At 39.8% G+C, this 14,335-nt stretch overlaps 1 protein-coding gene across 4 annotated transcripts in view; it reads right to left on the bottom strand.

Moving 5' to 3' along the window:
- KCNK2 (potassium two pore domain channel subfamily K member 2) overlaps window positions 1-14,335 on the bottom strand; it is a 243,837-nt gene that overhangs the window by 12,249 nt on the left and 217,253 nt on the right. For 3 of the 4 annotated variants that reach the window (XM_089909755.1, XM_089909759.1, XM_089909739.1), the window contains exon 7: window positions 78-522. In XM_089909755.1, the coding sequence (XP_089765881.1) occupies window positions 205-522 (318 nt within the window). In that variant the 3' untranslated portion in view covers window positions 78-204. Of the gene's footprint in view, window positions 1-77; window positions 523-14,335 lie in introns of those variants that run through there. The other variant, XM_022593281.2, reaches the window with a different exon arrangement.

The raw sequence follows: 14,335 nt of genomic DNA, 5'->3' as shown, positions 1-14,335 counted from the left end.
ATTCAACAAGAATCATCGAAAAGATAGTGCTGGCTCAGAATTCAAATTCTCTTGATGGTAGATGACCATGATAGGTGTATCTATTTTTTTTTTTTTTCCTTTTTGGAGCTCATGCACAATTTAAAAAACGCTACCAACAACAGTCAAAAAGAGCATATAGAAGTCCTCACCTATGGCTATGCCTAGGGCTCTTCAAAGAGAGGGCTATTTAATGTTCTCAATAACAGCAATTTCCTCGCCTGCACAGTGTGGCGTCAATCCGTTCAAATAGATACTTTCAGTTTTCAGTAAGGGAGGCAAGACATCCCTCTCGCTAGCGAGGTGGTTCACTGACAGGGTCCTCCTACAGGGAGTCAGCTCCTGGTTGTGGTTTCCAGCCAGTTCTGCGGAGAGCTTCCGCTTTATGGAGGTGGCACGCTGGAACTTGTCGTAAATCTCCACACTCAGCCGCCTCCTGGTTTCCTTGAATTCGGCCGTGACGTTGGCTGTCCACTCAGCAGCATGGGCTCTGAACTCTCCCACCTGGAACATGCACGCAGAGAAATGACAGAGACACCAACAGGACAGTCAATGTTTTGTGTGCTTTACCTTCTGATCACTGTATTTGGGGGTTTTGAATAGAACGTTGTAGACTTTTGTAATATGAGAGGTCTGACAATCGAGGTACTTAGGCAAGTTGTGAGGAAGAAGCTTCCATTTTATATAGATATGACTCTAAAAATGAATCTGTGAGCTTAAACTCTATTAACCAAGTTATATTAGAGGTACTAGATGCCCTTGTTTTGGGAAACAAATCCTGTCATTGAAACTTCTGATCAAAAGGCAATCTCTAACTTTTTAAAGCTCTGTTTCTTTTTTAATCTGTAATTTAAAGAAGTATTTGAATGTAGAGAAGGCAATAAGACATAGGAGAAGCAGCAAGACAGAGTAAAAGAGCCTGGAGTGTGAACCCAGGTGACCTGGTTGGTTCTCATAGCAGTGATGCTGTTTGCTCAGGATATAAACAGAGATTTTAGAGAGCAGAAATGGTGTGTGCAAGAACTTTGACTCCAACCCCACACTGGTCATTTAGGAATCCTCTATTTACTAAATAAGCAATAAAATACTTTGTTTCTGATTCCAGGGAAAGCAAATAAACAAGGCCTGGCAAGTTCATTTTGATGCCCATTTGGAGAATGATTAAGTCCAAGGAATAGTTTCTCAATGAATGTTTGTGGAATTAGTGAAGTTAACCTGGCCGAGCTGCCATTTCCTCAGCTGTGGAACAGGCATCTTCACAGCACACACCTAGCAGGATGGCTGGGTAATACACTTCAACTGCAAGAGCCTATCACTGTATAGTTATCATTGTGGCCTTTGTTTGAGGTTGAAGAAAAAGACATTGCCAAGTGCTAAGCATGTGCATAATGTTTTCTTTTACCTCTTTAAAATTATATCTGCACTTTAGTGACCTAAAACAGAATAATGACCCATCCCATGGGAAACTTTATAATCTTTTTCTTAACCAACTAGAATTTAATAATCTAGGATATCTCTTAGAATAATCTCCTAACGTGGAACAACTCCCCCATTCCCTATTGCTAGCACTTCTGCTCTTGGATTAGGGAGCTCCACAGAACTCAAGTGAAATGGGCTCCTTTTTACCTGGCAAGCAAATAACTACTGCTTTGTTTTGTTTTATTTTACCTCTGTCGTTTTTTGTTTAAAATTTTGATGTGATCAGAAACTGATGGTTTCTGCTATAGTTTGAACGTTGGTGTCTCCTGAAAATTCATATGTTGAAATACTAACTGCAAAGGTGATTATATTAGGAGGTGGGGCCTTAGAGAGGTGCTTAAGTCATGAAGTGAAGCCTTCATGAATGAGATCAGCACTCTTACAAAAGAGGTTCCAGAGAGATCCCTCACCCCTTCCACCATGTGAGGACACAGTAAGAAGGCTCTGTCTACAAACCAGGAAGAGTCCTCACTCTGTCATGTTGGCACTGTGATGTTGAATCTCTAGAACTGTGAGAAATCAATGCTGTTTATAAGATCCCCAGTGTGTGGTATTTTGTTATAGCAGCTTGATCAGACAAAGTTGGGTTCTAAATATTTATACTGAAAATCTGATTTATAAGAGAGCATATGTATGTACGTCTACTTCAACATGATGTATACGTGCACTCGGATGGTCATAGATATGTTTGTGTGTATGTGTGTGTACGAAAACTGTTCAAATATCCTTAGAAGGTGGCACATGGCAGACCAACCCTTCCTCATCCATCCATAATCACATACATGCACACATTTGATGATCTACTTTTATTCTATAAAGGTCTTTTATTTCCCACTTGTATTGACCTAGCAAGAAATAATTGCTTGTTTTCTGGGTCTGGTTCTGAAAAAAGCAAACTAGAAAAATGGGAACTTTGTGGCATGCGTAACTGGCAAGATCAAGCATTCCTTAATCACTGAGGCAACTTAAAGGGAACTTGCAGGGAAAGAAGTGCTAAATTTATAGTGATTCAGCCTGAAGATTCTTACTGTTCCCATAAGGGACCGTGTATGACTGTACTTAGCTCTAAAAGCAATTATTGAATTTTTAATTCTGCTTTGGGGGGACTCTCTGGTTAGAAAAGTATAGGCAGTATCAGTCAGTGGTAAAAAATGCTGAATCACTCCAAATGCACTTATAAATAAACCCTCCAACTGTTGATATTCTTTTTCTATATACCTAGCTGTCTTTTTGATTAGACTAAGCATTCTTGAGCTCGGAGTCTATACTACATTCATTGGTGTATATAAAACATCTAGTGTCTGGAATAGAGAAGGCACTGAGTAGAAACTTGATGAATTGCATTGAATTAATAAGTAAATACTATCAAGAAAGTTTCAAAATAATATTTTAACATAACAGATTCAGTTGTTTCTCTACCAGTTTCAATTTAATTTTAAAGACGGAAAATTGCAGCCTGCTTAAAGATGGTGCAGAAACACAAAGAGAAAACCTGATTAATATGGTCTTGAACAATACAGTTAATCATTGTCCAACATGTTATTAAATTCTTCTAGTTTACAGTACAGATAATCCTGAGCAGTGTGAAATTTGCTATTTTATTTATTTATTTTTTGCGGTATGTGGGCCTCTCACTGTTGTGGCCTCTCCCGTTGCAGAGCACAGGCTCCGGATGCGCAGGCTCAGCGGCCATGGCTCGTGGGCCCAGCCACTCTGCGGCATGTGGGATCTTCCTGGACTGGGGCACGAACCCGTGTCCCCTGCATCGGCAGGCGGACTCTCAACCACTGCGCCACCAGGGAAGCCCTGAAATTTGCTATTTAAAATAAAACAGTAGGAGATCTTCAAGATGGCAGAGGAGTAAGATGTAGAGATCATCTTCCTCCCCACAATACATCAGAAATACATCTACATGTGGAACAACTCCTACAGAACACTGACTGAACGCTGGCAGAAGACCTCAGACTTCCCAAAAGGCAAGAAACTCCCCGTGTACCTTGGTAGGGCAAAAGAAAAATGAAAAAACAGAGAAAAAGAATAGGGATGGGACCTGCACCTCTGGGAGGGAGCTGTGAAGGAGGGAAAGTTTCCACACACTAGGAAGCCCCTTCACTGGCGGAGACGGGGGGGGGGGGCGGAGGGGGAGCTTCAGAACCACAGAGGAGAGTGCAGCAACAGGGGTGCAGAGGGCAAAGCAGAGAGATTCCCGCACAGAGGATGGGTGCCGACCAGCACTCACCAGCCCAGGAGGCTTGTCTGCTCACCCACTAGGGTGGGTGGGGGCTAGAAGCTGAGGCTCAGGCTTCGGAGGTCGGATCCCAGGGAGAGGACTGGGGCTGGCTGCGTGAACACAGCCTGAAGGGGGCTAATGTGCCACAGCTAGCCAGGAGGGAGTCCGGGAAAAAGTCTGGACATGCCTAAGAGGCAAGAGACCATTGTTTCGAGGTGCACGAGGAGATGGGATTCAGAGCACCACCTAAACGAGCTCCAGCGATGGGCGCGAGCCGCAGCTATCCGTGCAGACACCAGAGACAGGCATGGGACGCTACGGCTGCTGCTGCAGCCACCAAGAAGCCTGTGTGCAAGCACAGGTCACTCTCCATACCTTCCCTCCCGGGAGCCTGTGCAACCCGCCATTGCCAGGGTCCCCTGATCGAGAGACAACTTCCCTGGAAGAACACACAACATGCCTCAGGCTGTTGCAATGTCATGCCGGCCTCGGCCGCTGCAGGCTCACCCCACATTACGTACCCCTCCCTCCCCCCGAGTGAGCCAGAGCCCCCTAATCAGCTGCTGCTTTAACCCCGTCCTGTCTGAGCGAAGAACAGACGCCCTCACGTGACCTACATGCAGAGGCGGGGCCAAATCCAAAGCTGAACCCCGGGAGCTGTGAGAACAAAGAAGAGAAAGGGAAATCTCTCCCAGCAGCCTCAGAAGCAGCAGATTAAATCTGCGCAATCAGGGCTTCCCTGGTGGCACAGTGGTTGAGAGTCTGCCTGCCGATGCAAGGGACACCGGTTCGTGCCCCGGTCTGGGAAGATTCCACATGCCGCGGAGCCGCTGGGCCCGTGAGCCATGGCCGCTGAGCCTGCGCGTCTGGAGCCTGTGCTCCACAACGGGAGAGGCCACAACAGTGAGAGGCCCGTGTACCGCAAAAAAAAAAAATAAATAATCTGCACAATCAAATTGATGTTCCCTGCATCACTGGAATACCTGAATAGACAACAAATTATTCCAAAACTGAGACGGTGGACTTTGGGAGCACTGTACTTCTGAGCCATGTGGCTGACAGGGTCTTGGTGCTCCAGCCAGGTGTCAGGCCTGTGCCACTGAGGTGGGAGAGCCAAGTTCAGGACATTGGTCCACCAGAGACATCCCAGCTCCACATAATATCAAATGGCGAAAGCTCTCCCACAGATCTCCATCTCAACACTAAGAGCCAGCTCCACTCAACAACCAGCAAGCTACAGTGCTGGACACCCTATGCCAAACAACAAGCAAGACAGGAACACAAAACCACCCATTAGCAGAGAAGCTGCCTAAAATCGAAATAAGGTCACAGGCACCCCAAAACACACCACTGGACGCAGTCCTGCCCACCAGAAAGACAAGATCCAGCCTCATCCACCACAACACAGGCACCAGTCCCCTCCACCAGGAAGCCTACACAACCGACAAAACCAACCTTAGGCACTGAGGGAAGACACCATAAACAACAGGAACTATGAACCAGCAGCCTGCGAAAGGAGACCCCGAACACAGTAAGTTAACCAAAATGAGAAGACAGAGAAGCACACAGCAGATGAAGGAGCAAGTTAAAAACCCATCAGACCAAACAAATGCAGAGGAAATAGGCAGTCCACCTGAAAATTCAGAACAATGATAGTAAAGATGATCAAAAATCTTGGAAATAGAATGGAGAAAATACAAGAAACATTTAAGAAGGACCTAGAAGAACTAAAGAGCAAACAATGATGAATAACACAATAAATGAAATTTAAAATTCTCTAGAAGGAATCAATAGCAGAATAACTGAGGCAGAAGAACGGATAAGTGACCTGGAAGATAAAATAGTGGAAATAGGGCTTCCCTGGTGGCGCAGTGGTTGAGAATCTGCCTGCCGATGCAGGGGACACGGGTTCGAGCCCTGGTCTGGGAAGATCCCACATACCGTGGAGCAACTGGGCCCGTGAGCCACAACTACTGAGCCTGTGCGTCTGGAGCTTGTGCTCTGCAACAAGAGAGGCCGCGATACTGAGAGGCCCGCACCTGCGTACCGCAACTAGAGAAAGCCCTTGCACAGAAACGAAGACCCAACACAGCCAAAAATAAATAAATAAATTAATTAATTTTTAAAAAATAGTGGAAATAACTACAGCAGAGCAGAATAAAGAAAAAAGAATGAAAAGAATTCAGAACAGCACAGAGACCTCTGGGACAACATTAAATGCACTAACATTCAAAGTATAGGGGTCCCAGAACAAGAAGACAAAAAGAAAGGGACTGAGATTATAGTTGAAAAATTCCATAATATGGGAAAGGAGATAATCAACTCCAGGAAGCACAGAGAGTCCCATACAGGATAAATGCAAGGAGAAATCGCCAAGACAAATATTAATCAAACCATCAAAAATTAAATATAAAGGAAAAATACTAAAAATCAGCAAGGGAAAAGAAAATAATAACATACAAGGGAACCCCCATAAGGTTAACAGCTGAGCATTCAGCAGAAACACTGCAAGCCAGAAGAGAGTGGCAGGACATATTTAAAGTGATGAAAGGGAAAAACCTACAACCAAGATTACTCAACCCAGCAAGGATCTCATTTGGATTCAACAGAGAAATTAAAACATTTACAGAAAAGCAAAAGCTAAGAGAATTCAGCACCACCAAACAAGTTTTACAGCAAATGCTAAAGGAACTTCTCTAGGCATGAAACACAAGAGAAGGAAAAGACCTACAATAACCCCAAACAATTAAGAAAATGATAATAAGAACATACATGTCGATAATTACCTTAAATATAAATGGATTAAATGCTCCCACCAAAAGACAATAGACTGGCTGAATGGATACAAAAACACGACCCATACATATGCTGTGTACATGAGACCCACTTCAGACCTAGGGACACATACAGACTGAAAGTGAGGGGATGGAAAAAGATATTCCATGCAAATGGAAATCAAAAGAAAATGGGAGTAGCAATTCTCATATCAGACAAAATAGACTTTACAACAAAGAATATTACAAGAGACAAAGAAGGACACTACATAATGATCAAGGGATCAATCCAAGAAGAAGATATAACAATTGTAGATATTTATGCACCCAACATAGGAACACCTCAATACATAGTTCCTAACAGCCATAAAAGGGGAAATTGACAGTAACACAATCATAGTACGGGACTTTAACACCCCACTTTCACCAATGGACAGATCATCCAAAATGAAAATAAATAAGGAAACACAAGCTTTAAATGATACATTAAACAAAATGGACTTAATTGATATTTATAGGACATTCCATCCAAAAAACAACAGAATACACTTTCTTCTCGAGTGCTCATGGAACATTCTCCAGGATAGATCATATCTTGGGTAACAAATGAAGCTTTGGTAAATTTAAGAAAATTTAACTCGTATCAAGTATCTTTGCCGACCACAACGCTATGAGACTAGATATCAATTACAGGAAAAAAATCTATAAAAAATACAAACACATGGAGGCTAAACAACAAACTACTACAAAGCCAAGAGATCACTGAAGATATCCGAGAGGAAGTAAAAAAATACCTAGAAACAAATGACAAAAAGGATGACCCAAAATCCATGGGACGCAGCAAAAGCAGTTCTAAAAGGGAAGTTTATAGCAAAACAATCCTACCTCAAGACAGAAGAAACATCTCAAACAACCTAACCTTACATCTAAAGCAATTACAGAAAGAAGAACAAAAAACCCCAAAAGTTAGCAGAAGGAAAGAAATCATAAAGATCAGATCAGAAATAAATGGAAAGCAAATGAAGGAAACAACAGCAAAGGTCAATAAAACTAAAAGCTGGTTCTCTGAGCAAATAAACAAAATTGAAAAACCATTAGCCAGACTCATCAAGAAAAAAAGGGAGAAGACTCACATCAATAGAATTAGAAATGAAAAAGGACTAGTAACAACAGACACTGCAGAAGTACAAAGGATCATGAGAGATTACTACAAGCAACTCTATGCCAATAAAATGGACAACCTGGAAGAAATGGACACATTCTTAGAAAAGCACAACCTTCCAAGACTGAACCAGGAAGAAACAGAAAATATAAACAGACCAATCACAAGCACTGAAATTGAGACTGTGATTAAAAATCTTCCAACAAACAAAAGACCACAACCAGATGGCTTCACAGGTGAATTCTGTCAAACATTTACAGAACAGCTAATACCTATCCTTCTCAAACTCTTCCAAAATATAGCAGAGGGAGGATCACTCCCAAACTCATTCTACGAGGCCACCATCACCCTGATACCAAAACCAGCCAAGATGTCACAAAGAAAGAAAACTACAGGCCAATATCACTGATGAACGTAGATGCAAAAATCCTCAACAAAATACTAGCAAACAGAATCCAACAGCACATTAAAAGGATCATACACCATGATCAAGTGGGGTTTATCCCAGAAGTGCAAGGATTCTTCAATATACGCAAATCAATCAATATACGTAAATCAATCAATTAACAAATGAAGGAGAAAAACCATATGATCATCTCAATAGATGGAGAAAAAGCTTTCGACAAAATTCAACACCCAGTTATGATAAAAACCCTCCAGAAAGTACGCATAGAGGGAACTTACCTCAACATAATAAAGGCCATATATGACAAACGCACAGCCAACTTCATTCTCAATGGTGAAAAACTGAAACCATTTCCTCTAAGATCAGGAACAAGACAAGGTTGTCCACTCTCATCACTAATATTTAACACAGTTTGGAAGTTTTAGCCATAGCAATCAGAGGAGAAAAAGAAATGAAAGGAATACAAATCAGAAAAGAAGTAGTAAACCTGTCACTGTTTGCAGATAACATGATACTATACATAGAGAACCCTAAAAATGCTACCAGAAAACTACTAGAGCTAATCAATGAATTTGGTAAAGTAGCAGGATACAAAATAAATGCACAGAAATCTCTCACATTCCTATACACTAATGATGAAAAATCTGAAACAGAAATTAAGGAAACACTCCCATTTACCATTGCAACAGAAAGAATGAAATACCTTGGAATAAACCTACCTAAGGAGACAAAAGATTTGTATGCAGAAAACTATAAGACACTGATGAAAGAAATTAAAGATGATACAAATAGATTGAGAAATATACCATGTTCTTGGATTGGAAGAATCAACATTGTGAAAATGACTGTACTACCCAAAGCTATCTACAGATTCAGTGCAACCCCTATCAACTACCACTGGCATTTTTCACAGAACTAGAAAAAATATTTCACAGTTTGTATGGAAACACAAAATACCCTGAATAGCCATAGCAATCTTGAGAATGAAAAATGGAGCTGGAGGAATCAGGCTCCCTGATTTCAGACTCTACTACAAAGCTACAGTAATCAAGATAGTATGATACTGGCACAAAAACAGAAATATAGATCAATGGAACAGGATAGAAAGCCCAGAGATATACCCACACACATATGGTCACCTTATTTTTGATAAAGGAGGCAAGAATATACAATGGAGAAAAGACAGCCTCTTCAATAAGTGCCACTGCGAAAACTGGACAGCTACATGTAAAAGAATGAAAGTAGAACACTCCCTAACACCATACACAAAAATAAGCTCAGAATGGATTAAGGACCTAAATGTAAGGGCAGACAGCATAAAACTCTTAGAGGAAAACACAGGCAGAATACTCTATGACATAAATCACAGGAAGATCTTTTTGACTCACCTCCTAGAAAAATGGAAATAAAAACAAAAATAAACAAATGGGACCTAATGAAACTTAGAAGCTTTTGCACAGCAAAGGAAACAATAAACAAGACCAAAAGACAACCCTCAGAATGGGAGAAAATATTTGCAAACGAAGCAAGTGACAAAGGATTAATCTCCAAAATTTACAAGCAGTTAGTGCAGGTCAATATCAAAAAAACAAGTAACCCAATCCAAAAATGGGCAGAAGACCTAAATAGACATTTCTCCAAAGAAGACATACAGATGGCCAACAAACACATGAAAGGACGCTCAACATCCCTAATCATTAGAGAAATGCAAATCAAAACTCTAAGGAGGTATCACCTCACACCAGTCATAATGGCCATCACCAAAAAATCTACAAACAATAAATGCTGGAGAGGGTGTGGAGAAAAGGGAACCCTCTTGCACTGTTGTTGGGAATGTAAATTGATACAGCCACTATGGAGAACAGTATGGAGGTTCCTTTAAAAACTAAAAATAGAACTACCATATGACCCAGCAATACCACTACTGGGCATATATCCTGAGAAAACCATAATTCAAAAAGAGTCATGTACCATAATGTTCATTGCAGCTCTATTTACAATAGCCAGGACATGGAAGCAACCTAAGTGTCCATCAACAGATGAATGGAGAAAGAAGATGTGGCACATATATACAATGGAATATTACTCAGCCATAAAAAGAAATGAAATTCAGTTATGTGTAGTGAGATGGATCAACCTACAGTCTGTCATACAGAGGGAACTAAACCAGAAAGAGAAAAACAAATACACATATATATGGAATATAAAAAAAAAAAGTTCAGAAGAACCTAGGCACAGGACCAGAATATAGATGCAGACGTAGAGAATGGACTTTAGGACACGGGGAGTGAGAAGGGTAAGCTGGGACGATGTGAGGGAGTGGCATGGACATATTTACACTACCAAATGTAAAACAGGTTGCTAGTGGGAAGCAGCCGCATAGCACAGGGAGATCCGCTCGTTACTTTGTGACCACCTAGAGGGGTGAGATAGGGAGGGTGGGAGGGAGACGCAAGAGGGAGGAGATATGGGGATATATGTATATGTATAGCTGATTCACTTTGTTATAAAGCAGAAACTAACACACCATTGTAAAGCAATTATACTCCAATAAAGATGTTAAAAAAATAAAATAAAACAGTAATTATTGATGAAAACGAAACATTTCTATCTTTTATTCCCACCTTACTAGTGATCGTATTAAAGAGGAATTAATCTGTTACATTTGAGAATTCATAATTTTCTAAGTGTATAAAGAACAAATACTAATATACTGTTTTCTATGATGAGCTTATCTTAGTAGTAAGGTTAATATTATAAAGGGAACAGCTAAGAATCTACATTTTTGTTTAAATAAATGCCTTTGAAAAGTGTTAAGAATCAACAACTATATTCAATTTCCTCCCACATACAAGTGTGTAGTGAGAAATAATCACTTCCTTACAGGACATCCATCTGAGCAAGCTGCTCAATCATGCCTGAAGTCTGGAGGCACTGTCTGAACTTATGGACCTAAAATTAGGTCTATTATTTTTTTAAATTGATTTTTATTGGGTATAGTTGATTTACAATGTTGTGTTAGTTTCTGCTGTACAGCAAAGTGAATCAGTTATACATATACATATATCCACTCTTTTTTAGATTCTTTTCCCATATAGGTCATTACAAAGTATTGAGTAGAGTTCCCTGTGCTACACAGTAGGTTCTTATTAGTTATCTGTTTTCAATATCATAGTGTGTATACGTCAATCCCAAACTCCCAATTTATCCCTCCCCCCCTTCCCCCTTGGTAAGCATAAGCTTGTTTCCTACATCTGTGACTCTATTTCTGTTTTGTAAATAAGTTCATTTGTACCGTTTCTTTAAGATTCCACATGTAAGTGAAATCATATTTGTCTTTCTCTGTTGTTGACTTACTTCATACAGTATGACAATCTCTACGTCCATCCATGTTTCTGCAAATGGCATTATTTCATTCTTTTTTATGGCTGAGTAATATTCCATTGAATATATGTACTACATCTTCTTTATCCATTCCTCTGTTGATGGACACTTAGGTTGCTTCCATGTCTTGGCTATTGTAAATAGTGCTGCAGTGAACACTGGGGTCATGTATTTTTTCGAATTATGGTTTTCTCCAGATATATGCCCAGGAGTGGGATTGCTGGATCATATGGTAGCTCTATTTTTAGTTTTTCAAGGAACCTCCATACTGTTCTCCATAGTGGATGCACCAATTTACATTCCCACCAACAGTGTAGGAGGGTTCCCTTTTCTCCACACCCTCTCCAGCATTTATTGTTTGTAGATTTTTTGATGATGGCCATTCTAACTGGTGTGAGGTGATACCTCATTGTAGTTTTGATTTGCCTTTCTCTAATAATTAGTGAAGTTGAACCTCTTTTCATGTCCTTTTTAGGTATCTGTATATCTTCTTTGGAGAAATGTTTCTTTAGCTCTTCTGCCCATTTTTGATTGTGTTGTTTGCTTTTTTGATATTGAGCACCCGAGCTGTTTGTATATTTTGGAGATCAACCACTTGTTGAGTTGCTTCCATTAGCTTTGCTTTGGTTACCAAACTTTTACCTCCAGTAAGGCCACTGACCTTCATAGGATCTGCCTCCCTTTTTCTTTGGTAATGGTCTTCTCATATTTCTAGCTTAAAAATATTTTCTTATTAGATGTGGTGTGTGTGTGTGTATATATATATATATACACACACACACACACACACATATACATATATACACACATGTGTACATGTATATATACATATATACAATGGAATATTACTCAGCCATAAAAATGGACTAAATAATGCTATTTTCAGCAATATGAATGGACCTAGAGGTTATCATGCTAAGTAAGCCAAAGACAAATATCATATGATATCGCTTAAGTGAAATCTTAAAAAATGATACAAATGAACTTATTTACAAAACAGAAATAGACCCACAGACATAGAAAACAAGAAGGTAGGAAGGATAAATTAGGAGTTTGAGATTAACAGATACACACTACTATATATGAAATAGATAACCAACAAGGACTTATTATATAGCACAGGGAATTATACTCAATATTTTGTAATAACCTATAAAAGAAAAGAATCTGAAAAAGAATATATATATGTATGTACAACTGGATCACTTTGCTGTACACTTGAAACTAACACAACATTGTAAATCAACTATACTTCAATAATAAAATCTTCTAATAAAATCTTCTTATTGTTAATAATAATAGACTTTGCTTACCCAAAATTCAAATGTTAATACATTTGTTTGCTAATTTTCTATCTCCTCCAATTAGGATGTAAGTTCTATGAATATCCTCAGCACCTAGACAGTACCTGGTACGTAGCTGACTTCTAAGAAATACCGGTGAAATGAATGAATATATCCCCCCAAATTCAAGTTCTCTGTAATCTCACATCTCAATGATAACAATGAGACACAGTGTAGCACACATACTGCCACTTGTTTTTCTTCTCTGTGCTAACCTTACTTTATTCCTCTTCCATTTTGATGATCATTAATATTTTTGCAAAAGTGGTCTTATATTAACCATGTTGTTTTGCAAATGGCTTTTTTCCCCACTTAACCAATTTTAGTCATTTTTCCCATTTAGTACTCTTTATACTACCTCATAGTTTCTACCAGCTGCCTAGCACTCCACAGGGTGATGGATGTGGCATGCCCCTATTGATGAATATGGATTTGGTTTTTGTTTGTTTGTTTTCGCCACGGAAAATAATACTTCAGTGAACATTCTTATAACCATACCTTTGCTGATGTGTTCAAGTATTACTAGAAGTGGAAACACCGGGTCAAAAGACATGTATATTTTCAGATTTTGAGGGCACTGTGAAATTTCCATCTAATCCCTACTGTTTTCAGACTCTGGGTTCCCAGTCACCCCACTATTTCACCCCACTATTTCCTCTTTCTGCACACTTAGGTAACCTCTGTCTTTCACAGCAAAAAGCACTAGATCATGGCACCTGCACAGAAAATTCTTTAGAAATTGTAATCATCTCTCTATTGCGATTTGAAATTTAACTGGTCATGATAAATTGAAGGAAGAATGAAAACCTTCCTTAGATTTGAGCTGATTTTTCTCCAGACACAGGTTTCACAAAGTCACCATGATCTCTCAGGTTGCACTAATGACACACACACAGCGTTCTGTAGAGCCAGGTGTTTCCACAAATTAGTGATTCCTGCAAATTAGGAAAAGGCTAAATGCAAGGAAAGCTCAGACTTGTCTTAATCCATAACTCTTTACTTTCTTATCTTTAATTGCACTAAATCTCTGGCAGAGGCTGGTAGAATACCACTTAGGGGGACATTTTTTTTTTTCTAATTTCTCTGGAGTTTCCAAGGGTGGAAAGACAATCTCAGGAGGTCATAGGGCTGCAGCTGAAAATGTCAGAAAACAGAGGGAAGAGGGGTTAGCAGGAGGTGGGAAGAAGCCTCCAGTTCCAGCTCTGTCACTTACCTGTGTGCCTACAGGCGAGCAATTTAACCTTTTTTGAGTTTCAGATTCCTTATCTATAAAATAAGGTCATAATAATCTATTTCACAGGAGAAACAAGTATTGTGTGTGTGCGTGTGTGTGTACATGTGTGGGGGTCTGTGTTCTTAAACTATAAAGGACTACACAATTAGTAATTATGATGACGAGGCTGGTGATGATGCTATGGCTTGCCAAAGGTACTTAAAGAGCTTACAGGAGGATACCAGATACAGAATAAGTGATATAAAATTGAAAACATGGGACACTCCTCCCTAGAATATAACTCACAGGTTCTAGGCACCAAGTGG

This window comes from Delphinapterus leucas, chromosome 1 (assembly GCF_059928025.1).
Source record: "Delphinapterus leucas isolate spDelLeu-1000000601 "Yukka" chromosome 1, BTC_Dleu_Yukka2, whole genome shotgun sequence".
Lineage (NCBI taxonomy): Eukaryota > Metazoa > Chordata > Mammalia > Artiodactyla > Monodontidae > Delphinapterus > Delphinapterus leucas.
The sequence above is the reverse complement of the archived record's forward strand: the minus strand, read 5'-3'. Positions and strand labels throughout refer to the sequence as shown.